This window comes from Varroa destructor, unplaced genomic scaffold (assembly GCF_002443255.2).
Source record: "Varroa destructor unplaced genomic scaffold, Vdes_3.0 BEIS01000001.1, whole genome shotgun sequence".
Taxonomy (NCBI): Eukaryota; Metazoa; Arthropoda; class Arachnida; order Mesostigmata; family Varroidae; genus Varroa; species Varroa destructor.
This window is the reverse complement of record NW_019211454.1, coordinates 42841113-42860227: the sequence shown is the minus strand read 5'-3', so window position 1 is coordinate 42860227 and position 19115 is coordinate 42841113. Positions and strand designations below refer to the sequence as shown.

Genomic DNA, 19115 nt, shown 5'->3' with positions numbered 1-19115 from the left:
TAGACATATTGAATGGCTTCTTTAAACGACTTAGTTAAAAGTGAATAGTATCGGCTCTTGGCTTTTATGTGTCCTTCATTTGTTTGTCAGCTTTGAGCAACCAGCCGTCTTATGTAAAACTTAGCGCCCACACCGGAAGTACTATTCGAAACATAAAAAGCTTTCAATCCCGACAGTCTTAGCTTTTTTGTGCATACTTCTGCCAAGACAGACCATATAGAAATCTCACTTTACGTTTAACCTGTTGTATTATCTCAAAATAATACAGAATCACGTATACAAGAATGATTGGAGCACAAAAATGAACTAGTCGACGCGTGCGAGTACGTAACAGAAACTTTATTTTTCCTTTTACTAACTAATTAATTAACTTTAATAATCAACAGTTGAACGGAACCGTTGAACGGCGCAGCAAGCCTTCACAACAATGAATTGGCTTGCGGCTACCTAAAAGGCACAGGATAGGTTAAGTTGATCCAAAATTATACGCACCAGACAAGTATCACCAGTAAAAAGAAAATATTTTAAAAAGATGGGCTTTTATCCAGTATCAATCATAATCTGACACAGCAAATGGCAAAAAGAAATGCGGCGACCTTCTTCAGTAAACAAAAATGAACGAAGTTCCTTAACCCAGTCAAGATGCATCCTAATCAAACACCGTATTTTTTTTATCGAAAATCAGTTTGACTTGCCTTATTCCTACGGTAACAACTGCGTATGGACCCGAACGGATTTTGAATGTTTTTTTTTGATATGTTAATAAGAATCAGGCTGGTCACACACATATATAGTATGTTGAAACGAGGAACTAGGACGAAATCAGCAGTAGCATTTATCAGTTATATACCAAATATATGAATTGATGCTTATTGTACACCTAAATTTCTAATTTCTTCAACCTGATTTTAATCAAAAAAAAAAGGTAGGGAAACTTCCTGCCTATGAATTTCGGCTCTAGAACTAGTTTACAAGAGTTCCACTTAGTTTGAGGTACGTATCATCGAATTGACTGCTAGACCGATGGAAATCGTCAAGTTCCATCATTAAAATAATAAACTACATGATTTTTTGATTCAACTTATTACAGAATTGGCCTTCTTTGTAAACGCTAGAAGCGTTTTGTCGCCGATTTAATGTTTTTGCAAAAAAATTTATGTACAATTTGATGTGTATGCTGTACACGATATCAGCTACCTCCGGGGAAGACAGTATTAATGAAAATATAAGCGTAGATTACAACTTCCTTACGTTGTAAAATATAACGTTACTATGGGTAGCGGACGCTTTGGTAAAAAGAGTAGGTGCTATATAACAAATCATATCTGTTGCGGCTAGAGTTGTTCCGTTTTCTTTTTGTATTTCGGGAGAAGCGCACTCATGGAAAACACTAGCCTTACTCGGACTAAGTTGAAGTTCACCAATTCAAAATTCGCAATTGAAGGCAAAAAAATTTATTGCAGGGCGGATTTGTTGACATTTTATTGAACACATATATATATATATATATGTATATATAATTAAGGGTGTAAAAATACATAATAGGGTTTCAACACTCCGGTATGTATTTTTATACCTTTCAATTTTACTTTAAATTTTTATTAGTAAATAAGGGATCAAGAAGGTCTGGTTTTTGGCCATGTAGGAACTATAATCGATAATGCTGCGAACATAGGCCGGCAGGGAAATTTATCTTATGAAAGTTAAGCTACTACGATGAAGTGAAGCTATTGATCTTCAGTATCAATATTTTGTAACTTATGAAAAATCTTTTGGAATTGGGGCGTGAATACCACCGGACCCGGCACACTGGCGGGTGATCGTTATATAGAATTTTAATTTTGCAAGCCCGTTGTAGTGCAGTGACAATTTTGCATAAATGTCCATCCTTGGTGGCTACACATCCGCTTATGAATGCATGCTCATTTAAAAACGAACGTGTGGGTGATGCTCACTTAACGAAACCATACGCCACAAACGCCCGTTCAAAATCCTATGGTATCGCATGGCCGAGAATGAAATAAAAACTCTGAAATTTATCGACACTCTTAATGGCCGATCTTATGGGAAAAGAAACAACAAAAGATAATGCAGGGTAGTTGTGAATTATAATGATAATACTCGATAAATAATTTCTTTGGGATTAGAAAAAGTTCCTCCATTATCCAGTACCGTATCATTCCATTGAACGTACCAAAACTCATATAGGCATTTTCTCACATTTGCTTCTCAAAATAAAGTTAATTTTTGAGAAACTGAAATAGAAATTGAGGTTATGTTCTTCTTTCGGGGTTTTCCTTTTCTGGCAAGTATGATGGAGGCGCTTGTTTACGTGCTGAAATCTAAAAGTTAGTTGTTTGGCTTTCGTTTTAGAACCTGCTACTATTCGTAAAATACGAAACTTAAGAAATTGATGAATCTGGAATATAGCTTGCTTATCCCGCTAAATTGCGTTCCACGAAAAATCAAATAGGATGATTTCTCTGTAGGCTTTAGAGTCCGGGCACAGCTTGTTTATATTCATCAGGGCCACCCATCTTTACTTTTAAGGTTTAAAATGGTTTACTTGACGATTCCCAAAGTTAACAGAATATTCCGAAGCATCGCCTTTGGGAACTTTGAAGAACACGTATCGTATCACCGATAGAGCGAAGCGTTGTTTAACGAAACTTGATAATTGGGCCGTCTCGTCCCAAAGGTGAGCCCATCGTCTAACCGTGTGATTGCTCATTTCACCATAGGCTTACATATTAAAAAAGATGGTTTTAAAGGCTGACACTTCACGAAGTAAGTTTTCATGGCGAATGTTAAGAATGAATCACATTGGACTTCCAGGTTCGAACACCAGCGTTTACAGGTGAGGCCGCTCTGTGATTCACAAATCATAGCAGAGCATACACCGGCGTATTGCCCGTCTCTACATTGACTACGTAATAGATATTCCTTCTTTTACCCGCAATTTCTTTTTAGTAGAAGCTGTACGTCAAACTATATTGATGCAATGTAACGAGATGCAAGACAGCCGATGGTCTAACAAATGACGATATGATTAGCGTCCTATTATTACGTGATATGTGTTAGTTACCTAAAGTTTAGTTTTTCTCAATTTCGAAAACGCACCTACCACAGTGGAAATTATATATTCTTTATATGGCTATTTTTTAGTGCCGAAATTGTATACGTTGCAAGTAAAAGGTTGAACTTTTTTTCAGGCACAAATGTATATGAGCGTGGAGGATATAGGTTATGATCGTGCGTACAACGTCCAAGCTCAAAAGCATCGTCGCATGGCCGTCGTAGTCGTTCGACTTAAGACCTCTGGGAATATTTCATTTACAATTTTTGGAAGACAGAACAATACCTTCTATGATTGATGAACTAATGCAGCCCGAATAACTACATAAACAGTGTTTTATAGGTGTATTTCTCATCAGTCACATAAGGATATCTCTGGCTGGTCATTTGTACGATGCTGTACAGGGTGCGCCAAAAATTTGTTTATAGTTTCAAAAAAAGTCTCTTAGCACTTAGCGGGAGATATACGATTATTATAATGACAACTAATTGAAACGCGCAACATATTTGTAACAAAGGCACCCAAACCCTAATTCCTATTGTAAGCCGTATTGTTAGTACACATTTGAAATTCAATATACAAATTTACAACGGGTATTTAGCTGCAGAGACGCAGAAACGCGCATGGCACATACTCAAAACGTAAAAGTGGGAACTAATTGTTGCTTGGTAGGGTATGGTGGTCAAACGCTGGTTAAGAGCGCTTTCAACATGCACCGTAGTACGCCCTGTAACATGCTTGTAGCAGAGTATTATACAAATCCTTGTCCATAACTCAAGTTTTTTATTGTAATAATTTGCTTTTTTGTTACTTTAAAAGATGTTAAACGAAGACCTTTCAATTGGGTAGAAGACTTCTTTCAAACTGTTAAGAGATTTAGATCTACCGACTAAGTTGTTGATTCTAACATATACTTAAGGTAAATTTTTTGTTAAAATCTTCAGGAAGAGACGTAGCAAAAGGGAGTAGATTTACCGGTTGTGCTTTTTTCGATTTTCCTTTTTTGTTCAGTGGAGTGCACCTTTTTTTTTAGAAAAAACGGACTTCTTAGAAGTTCGTAATACAACTATGCGAGGGAAGTCATGAGAAATCGAAAAGTAAGTGGTCTAAGGGTCTCTGAATCGTTAGTTAGTACCGCCATACGTGTTTCACCGACTTTGCACCAAACTTTCCTACCAGAAACAGCTATTGTGGCAAATTAGGACAAATATGAAACACTGAAAGGAATAAGCTAGAGTTCGCGACATAATGCAAAAGTAAACCTTGCAATCCTTAGAATGCAGTCTTAGAAGGTCTTGGACTACTGACGTATACATATTGCATAGCACGAGCATCGCAAGCATATCTATCTCTATACAAATAAATAAAATCATAACGGTCACTGTCTTTATTCAATCCTCAATCAGACAATTGAATAAGATTGCACCGAAATTCAATTTCATTACTGCTTGTCCTATCGAAATTCGTACTATAATTCCAAAGAAATTGTTAACAAGAACTTAAAGATAAAAATGAACAGATATATTCACAAGGGCCTAAATTTATTAAACAGATGCAAATTTCCATGGATTTCGTTCAAGGGAAAAGTATTTGTCTCTGCAACAATTTTTCTTACAACAACTTTTTAGTTGTTCCGCGAACAAGTTGCTACTTAAAACGAATTATTTTTACTTGCTTGCTTCGCCTGTTGTATCTTTTTTCTTCCCGACGGTATTCCTCCGACTGTTAACGTCGAACAGAGTTTTTTGTCGGGAATGAAAGGTGACGACAACCTTAGGCTATATAACAGCAAATACACTTGGATTTTTTGCATTGACGCCCCCTTGAATGCAACATCCGATAGAGTTTTCGTATTCTCGTTGGCCTGCTGTATAGTACTGCCAGTTTTTTGTGACTATTGTGTTTTTCTTTGATGGCGAATAAGATCGACGTCACGACAGGGAAGACGCAAAGAAAACTGAAATATTGGGCTATATAGGAATTTGTTATGGGCATATTTTAATATACGAAGTATTTTAAACAGCAATGTTGAACAAGCGTTGTAAATAAGTGGGAACTGTGGGAATTAAATTAAGTTACTTGTATCCTACAGGTCATGTGTTCGTTTGGCTTGAAAGTATTATTAGACAGATCGTTTGGCCTATGATAAACACTGATCTAGGTTAAAGGCCAGGTTACGTCTTCCCTAAATCAATCTACATTATATGTCGTTCAAACAAAAAAAATATAGGGTTTTTGCAGGCTCAACAATAAATTATATTTTTAGGTACTTTTAGACTAGTTGTTTTTTCTACCTATCAACCTACTTGGTATATAATTATAATCCTGCTTTTATCCGTCTGTATGACTCAAATCGACATCTTAGGGTTGGATGGATACTTGATTTAAGAACAAAGTTTCTTTTCTCGATGAGTAAAACGTCAATCGGGGCAAATTGATATTCTTTGCCATTTTCGTGACCGTTGACGACGATTTCTGAAGTAGCTATATCAAAAATTGTTTAACAAGGAAGACAATTATTGTCGAACGTGAGTCTTGACCAACTTGCTGGAAATCACGAAAATAAGCCTATCGGGACGTATTTTCCAGTATTTTTTGGGGGTATACTTGCAGCGTTTGTCGTAATCATTAATAGCTACTGAGTCATGAACCGTCGCGTTAAGCAGACGGATATTTTCACACTTTCTGTATACCGTAAAACGTAGGACTAACTTTGGTAATCGCTAAAGTCTAAGTGTTTATATTGAAAATTGTTGGTTTTTTCAGATCTACATGAGAATTACGTTAATACACGAATGTAAATATCGAAATAGTTATGAATTAACAATTCAAACCATGTATGAATAAACAAGTTTACTTCAATGATTGATAATAATCTTTCCAGGTCTTATACAGACGGTGTTAGGAGTGCCATCGTTGGCACTTTGTTGCAAAGTGTTTAGTTCAACCCTCTTATTGTCTTCTACCTAAGAAAAAACACACATCTTCATAAAGCTCGATTTGAACGCGAATCCGAAACTTCACGGATTATTTTTAAAGTACTTCGTCCAGAGTTCAGAGATTATATTTCCGATTCTCCGAGTATGAAAGTACGGTAGCAGAACCCATGCAGCGATCGTGCACTGTTTGGAGAAAGCCCATATACTTCATACACGAGACGTTTTGCCGAAGTCAAGGGTTTTGTAGGTTGTAGACAAAGGTCAACGCGTGCGGACTAGAAAACTACGCCACAACGGATTGTTTGATTATCTTCCAAGTGCCGTTAAAATTCGCTCGTCGATGGAATCAGTCGAGTATATTACGAAAGATACCCTTGAAAGGGGTTTCATAGTAATATTTAGGGTCGACAGAGTCGACAATTGCAGTGGTCGATGCATTTAGCTATATTCAGCAGTTGCTTAAATTAAAATTCTAAGCTTCCCAAACGATATCCGCCCATCTGTACATAGCGCAGGTGTTCCCCAGAAAGCGCGAAAAAATCAACAAAGCTTATGCCAGCCGTGGCTTGTTGTAAAAACGACTAATTGAAAGTATTACTCTAGATCGATATATTCGCATTGAATACCAGGAACAGCAGAAGAGAGGGCCTAGTAGTTTTTCCGTTTACTATTAAAGATTATACTCTCGCGCGCCTACGCAGCAGTAATCCACGTTGGTAAGTTTTTTCTATTTGCTACTTTGCTTAAGCAGAAACCTAAGACGGTTGCTGGCATAGTACAGTGAAAGATACCGAACGAACGCAAATGTCTCCAACATCCAATTGTGATTTTGACGACGAAGAGACTACTAACCCATCTAGCATTTGGAACCGTCTTGACAATTAAATAACTCAAGATACCAACCGTAAGTAACAGCTTTCGCAGCAGGTAAGACTCATCTACCCTCAGCTGTACGTTGAATTACTTCGCAGCCAAGTTTGCAAAGGCGGTAGGAATTTCTACTTTGAGGTTGCCTGTAACGAAAGGTAGTATCCGTTGTATATAAATATAAAACTCAACCCTTAATATGTAATTAAAAGATTTTAATGCCGATTACCCCTAGCTTTTATTGGGCATTACTGACAATAAAGCTGTTTATGTAACTACATTATTAGAGAACACGGGGATCCATCGCGCAAGGTATTGATATCATTTGAAAATTCGATGGACACTTCTCTCTGAGATTTCTGCTAAATTTCTGAATGCTCTCTGAAAATTTCGAAATCTGTCATTTGAAAGATACTGACGCGATCAATTTCCTTGCGGAGTTCTTCAGGACTCGCAATTTAAAACTTCGCCAGTTATTCTATTGAAAAACATGTCCTTCTAAACGGCACAATGATATACACAATACTTTTTTAACAAGGCGTCCCTTACTGTGCCGTAGCATTCTGCACAGAAATCTTGGCTATAGATCTACTAACAAGTCTTTAAGCATTACCAAAACAAGTTATTTTGGACGCTCTTATACAATTACCCTTTTTAAATGAACACTGATAAAGCTAGATAAACGGGGCGAGATTCGCGGCCTTGTCTATGAAACAGACATGTATCTTATTATGTTTACTATGTCACATGTGGGTTTATGCATTTCTGCAGCCAATAATTGTTTTTCCTCTTTGTAATTTGTTAACTCGCAAAACTCACCCTTTAAATATAGCCTGTTTTTGAACACATATCTATTGTATTGCGTAAATAGAATTCTCAAACAGATTCATTGAACTATCACAATTTCAAAACCAAGCCATCAGAAAGGCATACTGATAATAACTACCGGAAACGATAATTAGAAATTAATAATTCAAGCATCTATTAATACCCTAAAAAGCCCACGCCTTAACTTCCGGATATTTGGTAAGTGTACATATATATATATACACACTTGTTTAAACATTCACCACATGAAACAAATCGTCCGCTTTTGATTTGTTCCATAAAATGTATTCACACTTCAAAAAAAAAAATTAATTGTTGTTTAGCCTATTGCATCTGGACATGTATGAACAGGATGCCATTGTAGTATAGGTGTGGTATTGGATGATCCTGAGACACGCTTTAAATCTGTTCCTTATCGCAATAATTTGAGTGTCTCCTGCTACCCAATTCGTTGGACTTTTCGCATACCCTGTATATATAAATTAGTTTGAAAAACTTATCACTAGTTGTGAGCTTCTCTATGAATATACCTTTAGAAAGAGCTCTTCGTACCCTAGCAGCGTGTTGTAATGGTATTAAGTCATGAGAACAACTTCAATTCGAAGGAACTTCTCGAACATGGGTGTTCGAAGAGGAACAGCGCATTTTTGGTACCTGATATATTGTGCATAACGTCGAGGCCAAAATGTTGCTGAAACAAGCCGGCACATCTGTCTTGAATGCGCCACGATACTATAGTTGAAAGAAGTGTTCAAGAAGGGAGAACCCAAGTTTAACAATAGTACTCAGGACCTAGAGGATGCCTACCTACTGTCTTGGCAACCCGTCTGAATTTGATGGTAACCGTCTGAAAGCACTCTTGAAACAAGACGGCCAACATTCTAGACTTAGTTCCGCTAAAACAACTAAGTCCTTTTGAGTTTACACAGAAATTTAAAGCTTGCGACGTCATGAATTTTCTTACACCAGTAAGGAATTACCGCTGAAAGCTACGTCGCCACATCTCGGCTGATATGTAGCCCAACGCGACCAGATTATTACTACCGGTGACGAGAGGTGTTGCTTATACGTCAACCTGAATCAGATCGAAACGATTGACCCCAGAAGAAAAGCTAAGGCTCAAGGTCCAACCAGATTTTTATTCTTCTTTTATGCTTCTTACGAACCAGACGAGTTGGTCGGCACGTTTACTTAGTCTGGTTGATTTAAGTTAACTAGAGCTTATTCAAGAGAAAAGAACAGGTAAACGAGGCCAAGTTACCCTGTTCCATGATAATTCAAGGCCGCATACGACATACCATCAAAGCTGCGCTCTTGGATTACTTCCGTAGGAAGTTTTATTGCACCCTTTATATTTTCAACTTTGTCCGACGGAGTTGCAATCAGGAAACTGAGTAATCATTTTTGCGGCCTTATCTTCGTTACGGCCCAAGAACTTGAAGCGTACTTATTATTATTACTTTGTCTCAAGGCAAAACCCGCTATCTGCTGGTATAACGGCATATTTAACTCATTAAGATATTGCAAATTGTCTGTCCTTTGTCCTGAACTTCTAATGCTTCTAACTTAATGCACATTAGATTGAGCTGTATTACTTTGCCATACCATATTTGTCATTGTTTAGGAGCTGAGGCCCCTGTTTTCTATAACGAAAAACGCGAAGATATAACAAAAATTAACTTGATAAGCTCTTGCAAATGCAATCAATATAATCCTATATAACAATATGATAAGTGTAATTAACTTCACAGAGTGAAACTTTTGTGGAACTTGGATACACTATGCTGTTTCAGATATGATCTACAGAGGTTACTTCTCGTCGAATAGAGGTTAAGTGTTATTTTTGAAGCTGACATACACTGATGTAAGGTTATCATAGTGAATTATGCGCTTATAAGCAGCTATGACAGGTATACCACTTGGCAATGACTCCCACCATGTGCTCGTTTGCCATAGGCTCGCTTGGAATTAAGCGATGCATAGAAATAGCATTAGGCGAAGCTTCGAATGATCCAAGTGAGCATTCATCTTGAGCTATAGCCAGTCAATGTTTAGCTTGCTTACGTAACGCGTACGTTTTGGAAGAAGTTATGAGTAAGCGCCAGCGGAGTTAAGTGCCGTATAACAGCACTGGTATGGGGAACGTCAGTTATCTTATAAGCCAAATACCTATACACTTTGCAGAAGCTAAATATGGATGTTAAAGGATTATTGATTTGCTTTATATATATACAAAATTTCATCTGTTATTGCAGAATTCTGACTAGCGTTAATTCTGTATAATTAAAATCCTATTTGTAAAGAGTCTTTTGAAATCGGCTTTTTACCTTCGAGGAATTCTAAAAGCACGTTATCTATAAAACGAGAAAGAAGGAAACCCCAACGAGGTCCAAATAAACCTAGATAAAACGAAAATTGCTGAATACGTCCAACGAAACAACGAACGTCCAATAAAGATTACTTTGACACCAAATAATGAATTCGTATTATTACTAATACTATTCTAATAGTAGTAACGCAGCGGAAAAAGAAGTGGGTGGGTGAGTGATGTTACATTTCAACGAGTTTGGATAGGGAAAATCTAAGCAGACGAAGTAGGCGACTTTGTTTGGCAGATATTACCGACACGGTTTCGTGTCGTGTGAATAAAAGGATTATATAACATCAATAGCTACTAAGTTAAAAGTAACCTACACAGGCTACATCTACAGCTTAGAGAATATACCCCCCGGGGAAAGGCACTTGACCTAATCGTTCATCCAAAAACGAGCCGCATGTTCGTCGAAAGATGCCGTAAGCTTATTCTAATGTGGACTTTTGTTTTCGCCATCCATAAACCAAGATATGTTGCGCTCTGAGAAACCGACGAACAAACGTAACTAACTGACGACGTTTAATTGAGTAGAATTTTTGTTTGTTTGTAGGCTCGTAGCTGTCATGTTCAAAGCAATATAGATGCTACCATTAAATACAGGGCTATAATATCAACTATGACCATCATTAGTGTGAAACCGCGATTGTCGCACAAAATTCCAACATTTTTAAACCAAGACTTTTACGGCCAAAGAAACTGCTTGGAGAAGAATACTGCAACGTATGACCCTGCATTGTGCCTGACGTATGTTAGGACCACCACATCTTAGACAGATATACGCGGTGTCCGATAAAACAAAAGCATATATACTACATTAAATGTGCTAAAATCCTTGCGCTGCAAGGCTGTTTAGCTCTGTTCGCTCCTCTTAGAACGACATTGTTCCTATGTTATAAAAGTCAAGATCGGTTTTAGCCATCACTAACTTCACAAATAAGCAGGAACACCGAAAGCTTTAAATCTGCGTCTCAAGTCCTCTACATCGCCCTAAAGGATGCATATATAGCATGAGTAGTCAACGATGGACAATGCTATGCCATGACACGTTTAAGAAACGCGTGTTTAATTCAATTGGGTTTTTTAAGTTGCACCGATAAGAAAGATCCGCACATTACCTGGATGATATAGAAAGCAACTATGGCTAGTTTAATTTCAACCAGGACCAATGTCGTTCGTATAGAAAGTTTCTGAGGGGGTCAAATATTCACTCTACCTACTGCCGCTGGTTATGCCCAGCCTGTGATGTGCGCTGCAAAGGCTATATCTTTCATAGGTAAAATCACACCTAGGTATTTCAAACCGGTCCCGTGATTCAAGGCGATTCTATCTATATGGGACGTCTCGGTAACAGCAATATAGAATTCGTAGTCAGTCTTCATACCCTTCCGCTTGTCCATGTCCATGACCACCCGTCTTGCCTCACCCATGCATAGGGAGAGTCTTGCGAGATGTCATTGGATACGAAACCAACTTCTTCCAAAGATGACAAAATTGTCGAAAGAGCAACGTATCTCAGATTCTAAGGCAGAATAATGCAAAAAGCATGAACTTATACAATTACATTGCGCTATGCCGGTTGACAAGATGAATGGTTCAAGATGGACTAACTAATTTTTCGTGTAAAATCGCTCTGATCAGAAGACTCCCGCAATCTTTATTAAGATACTCTCTCGGGGCGTCATATTAAATGCCGATTTACAACCCATGGGCGAAGCGTAAAACGTCTGCTTTGATCATGGATTGTAAATTGCGCGATAGACACGGTGGATCTCTTGAAGTGGTATGTCGCGTGCCGTAAAAGTAGAACGTCAACGCGGAATCTGTGCTGTTCTGTCGGGATACGTAAACAAGCTTTCAGCAATCCCACCAGACACCACATGAGATAGGCAAAAAGCTTGCAGCGGTAGCTTTTCTCGCGATCGCCCTCTATAAAGATGGTTTGTGGAGATTGTCTGTTTTTTTGGAAACGATGCTTGGCGGAGCATCACTGCAGTTTGTTGACAGGCGTTCATTCTATAGGCAGCCACTGAATATATTTGGTCCAACAGGACTATGGAACCAATAGGACAGGATAGAGTTTGTTAAAGATGAACCGGTGGGTAAATAAAACATTAAAGCAAATTGTCTCTAACTGCCAGCTTCTCTCGGCAAGGACCTATTGTAAAGAAATGTCTGAGTTCGGGGAATTAAATTGTTGCTTGTACTATGTAGGCGTATCATAGACGATTACTAGTATGGTCGGCGTCATCCTAATATTTATCATAACTAATTTTATCCTGTAAAGTCATAAATACATCTTTTGACAAGAATATTGCAACTTAACATGACATAGGACACCGAAACAGGGTAAAAATGGAACAAAAAATCGAGTTATTAGGTTGTTACTAGCGAATTTATCGATTTCAAAGGATTAAATGACTTAACTACTGATATTAACAGTCACAGTTTGGCTGGTATGTATTTCAGGCTTCCAGCAAATGAGCTTACAAAAATAGTTTCGAAAATCAACGGGCCGCAGCGCCGCGGAAACTATTAAAATATTGTTGAAAACATTAGGCAAGGAGACCATAAGCGAAAGCACAGTAAAACGGTGCAAAAGTTTCAGACTGAAAGGTTGGGTGTGGAGGATCAGCGAGAGGCTGACTAGATGCTGGGGCACTAAGAAACAGAATACATTGCTGTAATCGAGAGGGCTTTTCGTCAAAGCAAAGGTTCGAATCTGCGGACTCCGTCGACCCGAATTGGCATGTTACACAAAATGTTTCAGAATTCTGATTTAAATACTGAAAACGAGGAAACTCGTTGGAAATTTGACAAATGCCACCCGCTACATCGGGTTCTTCAGCATATCCAGACCGTTGTCGCGGCAATCGAAGGCGTGGAGTGCGCTGTGTGCAAGCAACTAAAGAAAAGTACTTGTACCATAAGTAGAAAAATTAACACCTTTTCCATAAATGTGACCCAACGGTTTATAGAAAAATGTGTTAGCATATGCCATACAAATGGGAAGCCTTGCATATTACCTTACGCATTCTTTACTGATTTTTATTAAAGAAAACGTTCACCATATTTGGTCTGAATGAAAGGGACGAAATTCAAAGAAACTATCTGTTCCTAAAAAAATAATAGTTTTTCGTGAAAGAAAATTTTTCGCAGAAGTAATATTGTGAATTTTAGACAGAACTGCGCTTAGGTAGAACACTTCGCCAAACAATAGTCATCTATCTAGCAGAACGATAGTGCAGCCTTGCATCGGACTTTTTACAAAAATTTCTGTCCTCGCCGTCGCTGTTGATGATAGAAGTCCTTTTCTCGTATTGCCTCTAAATCGCCGATAACCACAGATGTTTCGAATAATTGTATTTTCAGCTCTTTGACCAAGAGGACTGAGTAAACGCGGCCTAAGCGCACAGGGACCGTAAAGGCAAATGTTCACGATACTGATATATAGCAATAAGACGAGAGCTTAACCATATATCTGTCAACATGTGGCATACGCGCCAATGTAGCCCACCGAGAAATAGTCACTAACTTCGGCTTGGTCGCCTGTCTGCATAAATAAGATTATATGGAGGCCGTAATGACTATCCAGTAGAAGTGGAACACTTTTGAATTAGGTTTGGAATACATTGAACGCTAAACTCGTGCACACTGAAGGCAGAATTATCTCGTATTCATGGTCATGTTGGGGTGCAGAGTCGTGAGTGAACTCTGGATTATAAGGGAATGAATTAATCTTACCCAACCATTTTTCCATTTAATTCCCCATGTGACTAATCTCATTTTAAAGGTATGTTGTAAGACATTGTTAAGCTTCTGCTATTTGTATATATTCTGTATTTATAGACTAGCTACATAGCTAGTAGGTCAAGTGAGCACTTGGCTAGAGCTCTGCTAGAACATACTAAACATCTGTAACGTTTGTACCACAGTTCTAATTCGCGAAAAACTTCAGTGACTATTTCAGAGGCTCCAAGTAGACAAAATTCGAGTTAGAAAATTATTCTCTCTCTATTATATTCAAATTCCGAAGATAAATCTGCAACATTGTCACCCACGCATTTCGCCTACCCAGCTAAGGTAATAAAAATTGGTCACCTTTAATTGAGGGCTCGCCAGGGGTATACAGGAACATGATAATGATGTACAATGGCGTACAAAAGACGAAAGAACGCGCGAAAGTAGACGCATCCTAGAAGCCGAGATATGGTGCACGGCTAGCTTCTCATGCATCTCGCAGGCTTCGTCCAAGCTGACGACAAATAGTAGTCACAGTACCGAAAAAAAATCAGGATCAGTACGCGTTAGGTCTCATAATGGCCGCAGTTCATAAGCTATACAATCGTCACCCGTGAATAATGGAGAAATAGCTCATCAACATTAGGGCCTAAAATAATTATATCTTTTATAGTGTCAATAATCGTAGCAGTTGTCACCACACCTATACTAGTTTGCTTAAAAACCTGCATTGCAGGACCCGTAGAAGACAGCCAAATTATATTTCGTTTCACCTACATATACTAAATTCGGGCAGATCGATTGAGTTACTCAGTGTTTCATATATACACATATATATATATAGCCGTTACTGGTCATGACTCATTAAAAAACGTTTCTCTACACGGTTTACGCGGGTGTTAACGATAGAAATGGTTTACCCAAGAATTTCGATGTCCTTGAGACTAACTCGTGGAATTCCAGCTCTCGTCGCTACTAGTCCCGTTACGAACACGTCTTCCAGACTAAGTGGTCGGGTATTCAATGCCGTCTCGTACAAAGGAGCCAATGCCTTTCCACTGATTACATAAAGACAGCCTAAATAAACCCATAATATATATATATATGTATAAGTATGTATAACTATAGTGCCACGAATAAAACATGTTTGTTATACTTGAGAAAACTAGTTGTGTTAAAGAAAGAATTTACGATTATCATCCTTTCGTTCCTATACTCAGACTAGATTATTGATTTTCACGTCAGACAGAATTCTACGAGGTCTATGTATCGGGCACGTAAACTATGTTTAGAGTAAATACATCGGTTATATCCTCCCTATTCTCCATTTTGAAACAGACGTTACCCCTGTCTATAAGCAGGAATGAGTGAAGTTTGTCCGAGACACGAGATCAGCAGCCTCTCAACGGAGATGAGCGGCCTCTCGGCGGAGATCAGCGGATTCTCAGATGTTTAGTGATACATTTTGTGATGCATAAGACAATTTTAAACATAGTAAAGCTAAATGATCGCAATTTTCCTAGTAGGGAACATTTGCGTGCGTGCCTCACCTGACACAAAGTTAGGATACAGCTTGTCAGGATATTCCTTTTCCGATACGGCCCATTTGTCGTTCTTCATACGACGCGGAGCCTGAAAATAAAAAAATCGTCCAACATTCACTAGTTGAATCATCAGCCCCTCAACGTACGCACATGTCAGTTTGCTGCTTAGTAAGAAGTAACACTAACATCGTCCATTGGCTGATGATAATTATTTTTTGTGTAATTTTTCAGAACAACTTATCTTGCAATCACCGTTTAATACATACTCTATATGATATACATTCACATTCCCCGTCGTATATTCTAAAAACAAATAGGGGTCCAACAAAAACAAATAAGATAATACTTGCTAACAAAGCCTATTTCAAAAAAAAACATGTTGAGTACTCTATGGTGGTACCACGTGGATTAATTCGTATCCCGCAATGACTGGCTTGGAAAAGTTCGCCTGAAGTGACTGCAATTCAAGACGCAGCTTGCGCACGTTGACAATCGTATCATCGTCTGCTTTCACCTTTAAAGCATTTTGATTCAAAATTAACTTCCGTTGTATTATATCCATAGTTGATTACATAAGTACAAATATCTTCGACAATATATTCTACGAGGAGGAAAAAGGGTGTAGGAATACAATTGTGGTTCAATAAGAAGTAGAAGAATTTAAACCGTTGATACACCGACCAAATTGTTGACTATGGGAGTTTACCGTCTTTATACGAGTTAACAAATAAATCGTTGTATATACATGTGCTCTTGAACAATTTTAATAAAATTAGCAATCTAAAATGTATGTTTCATTAATAAGATACAAACCAGATAGGTCGGGTTGAATTTAGAGGCCCAACGCAACATTAGAACTGTCTTTAAGGAGGCATTACGAAACGTATCTTTGAAGTCGAATTGGACTATATCGCCATATTGAGTGTGCTCTGTATTCACCAATTTCTGGAAGTATCTAATGTTATATACAACAGATAATACAGTATAAAAAACTGGGCTGACTATAGTCTCGTCTCGAAACAGTGCAAGGACTTCCGTTATGAAAATACCTAGTTCCTCCGAATCGACTAGACGATAACGCAAAATTTCGAAGGTTGCTATTCGGATGGTCATCGTCGATTCTGTGTATTTCATCGCTTGAACATTTAAAGCTATCCTTTTTTTCAGTGTTTAGAACTGACTGTATTTCAGATCTTCCAAGAAGGAACACCACGGCGGCCTCTGCTCCATCGCTGTCCCTAAGACCCTTGGCCCACGTATCTCTTATGGCGGATCGTCGAAGCCTATTCATAATTCCCGAGGCGACCACGACTAAATAAGGAATACCCTTATATACACCTTTTGGTCGCAACAGCTCTGTGTAGTTATAGTTACCACTGAAAATCAATAATGCTATAGTTAAACATGATCAAGCTGTGAAACGTTGTCAATGGAAGAGTTTTTGTACCCGCTAAATCACGTATAGCAGATGATGTATTTGTATAGCAAATATATTAATCTGACGGATGGAGTTTACCGACCATTCTTCTTTTTCTAAAATTATTAGCAATCGGTGAAATAGTTACAGAATTTTCTGCAAATTTATTATTCAGTTAAGGACGGTTCGTAAATCGATATTCAACCACCACCTCTTGAAGCTTTTCATCCAAGAATATGTCGTATTGTCGTCCCAAATATAAAAGGCAGCACTTCGTTTCCCTGCGGAGAAGATCTGCAAAAGTTTCGACTGAGTAATCTGTAGGTATCGCATGTAAATGACACATGAAAGTGTGTTAACGTTTAATACGATATTGCGAAACAACAAACTTTCTAACATCTAGGCGAGCATTTTTCAAGCTCGGGACAGACATTTGCAAAGGTACTATAGGCCTCCTCTTTACTCGTGCACAAGTAAACTAACGTACCTGACGAAGGTTGCTTTGTTTTATTATACAAATAATTAAAAATAATCCCACGGCAAGAGCGCATACAAAACGTTTTCTCTTCAAACGTTGACTTAAGCGGCGCTTCATTGTCCATTACTTTGACTGCACAATGTTTGATTATTGTAGACTTTCTTACTTCATTGTTTGGGGCTTATCTTTAATAATGGCCAAATATCCAAGTGTTGGAACGGTTTTTTCTGCACCTCAGAACTTCATTATTGCCTGAAAGACACAGATACACGCACACGCACGAACAACACAAAACACGGTGGTAAAATGCTTGTCCGCATAAAACTTTGAAATGTCAGGACGTAGTTAAGTTGAATAGTAGAAATTGCTTGTCTATTGTATTGTACCGCATAAAAGATAAGCGAAGCAAAACTACATTTTGACATCTGTGTTTCGTTACGTTATGCATTCCCAAAGTAACTTTGTTCCAGGTGAACTCGTCAGTCGAAACGACATAAAGTTACTGCTGCTTGCTAGCTTCACTCTGTATGCGCAGATTATTTACAAGGTCAGGTAATCTCATCAGCGATAATATAAATCTAAGCAGCTAATGCTGAATATAATAGCCACCAAGGCAAGTGTAACTTATGTTTAGCGAAGCTGAAACTTACAGGATATACAAAATCGCTAGATCTCAGAGCTACATCAACCTGTTACTAGCCTATCCCCCAGTTCGTGATGCGACAAACTTCAGGCGATTATTGCACAATATTCATACCAGTATAAATACTGTCACTGTGATAAATGCAGCGTTTCTGAAAAAACGACTATGCAATCAATTTAAGTACTACTTAATTGCATGATGGTGTTTTAGTTCAAAGTTGAGTACAACTTATTTATAGTTGTACCTTTGGCAAAATTGCAGCAAAACGAAAGTGACTCAGGATGAAATTGTGCAGCAGTTCAAGAATCCCATCTTGTACAGTTCTATTTGTAACAATTTAATATTATTTTAGTAAGTATATTTATGCATACTAATTAGAGATAGACTGATGTAATAAGACATAACTAAATAATCACACAGTACGGGGCAATCGACATAACACCGTCAGGCTTTTACAAATAAATCGAGTCCGTTTAGACTTGTGCTGTCTTTGAAAATTTGAAGCTATTTATGATACTTCGTAATATTAGATTATCTTGCCCTGTAGTGAAAAGGAAGATAGTTTACAAATGGACAACGACTGAATTTCAAGTGTAAATTATGAAAACCTGCGTCATGCTGAAGCCAACGGACAAAGCACCCAGCAAAGTTTCTTAAATGCCAAATAGGCGAATGGGACAACTGTCCAACTTAGACCAAAATTCTAAATATTTAAGGACAACACTAACCTTAACGCGATCCGGTATGAGTATACGCAAACAGTTTTCAATCCAGTTTATGGCGTAAGTTAATGTGCAAAGTATAAAAGTTCGAACAGCGTATTTCAAGGTACTTGCTCTATATATTTGTTGAAAGCAGAAGTGGTTTAACACGACTTAAATAAACTCTCAAAGCCAAACTTCGTTTCTTGAATAGGTTAGTTATCTCAGCGTGTCCGTTCGAATTCTTCGGAGTTTTCTCATTAAGCCCGATATTATCTGACACTATCGGGCGACCCTGAGCTGCTAGTCCTCCCCCAGATACACGGTAAAGTCTGGGTGTACCTAAATCAATAGTTTCAATTAATCTAATTTTACCGACCAAATGCGAACGGTCGAATGGATGGATAGATTTCCATTTTGGTGAAAATAACGGTGCTGCAATCTGTTGGAACGGCCGATTCGAAGCCGTTATCTCTATAAATGGCCCCTTCGCCGTGCACGTTGCTATCC

At 38.2% G+C, this 19115-nt stretch overlaps 1 protein-coding gene across 10 annotated transcripts in view; it reads right to left on the bottom strand.

Annotated features, from left to right (window-relative positions):
- Nucleotides 1-19115, bottom strand: part of LOC111243198 (UDP-GalNAc:beta-1,3-N-acetylgalactosaminyltransferase 1-like) — a 23567-nt gene extending 4452 nt beyond the window's left edge. The window contains exons 1-12 of one of the 10 annotated variants that reach the window (XM_086977055.1): nt 18633-19114; nt 17271-17513; nt 16995-17077; nt 16548-16742; nt 16180-16321; nt 15767-15880; nt 15373-15454; nt 14743-14899; nt 14183-14336; nt 6919-7028; nt 5383-5560; nt 2070-5033 (exon numbers count right to left, since the gene is read on the bottom strand). In XM_086977055.1, coding sequence (XP_086833181.1) covers nt 7014-7028; nt 14183-14336; nt 14743-14899; nt 15373-15454; nt 15767-15880; nt 16180-16321; nt 16548-16742; nt 16995-17077; nt 17271-17378 — 1050 coding nt within the window. In that variant the 5' untranslated portion in view covers nt 17379-17513; nt 18633-19114 and the 3' untranslated portion in view covers nt 2070-5033; nt 5383-5560; nt 6919-7013. Of the gene's footprint in view, nt 1-2069; nt 5561-6065; nt 6299-6918; nt 7029-14182; nt 14337-14742; nt 14900-15372; nt 15455-15766; nt 15881-16179; nt 16322-16547; nt 16743-16994; nt 17102-17270; nt 17514-18632 lie in introns of those variants that run through there. The other 9 variants (XM_086977054.1, XM_086977056.1, XM_022788404.2 and 6 more) reach the window with 9 other exon arrangements.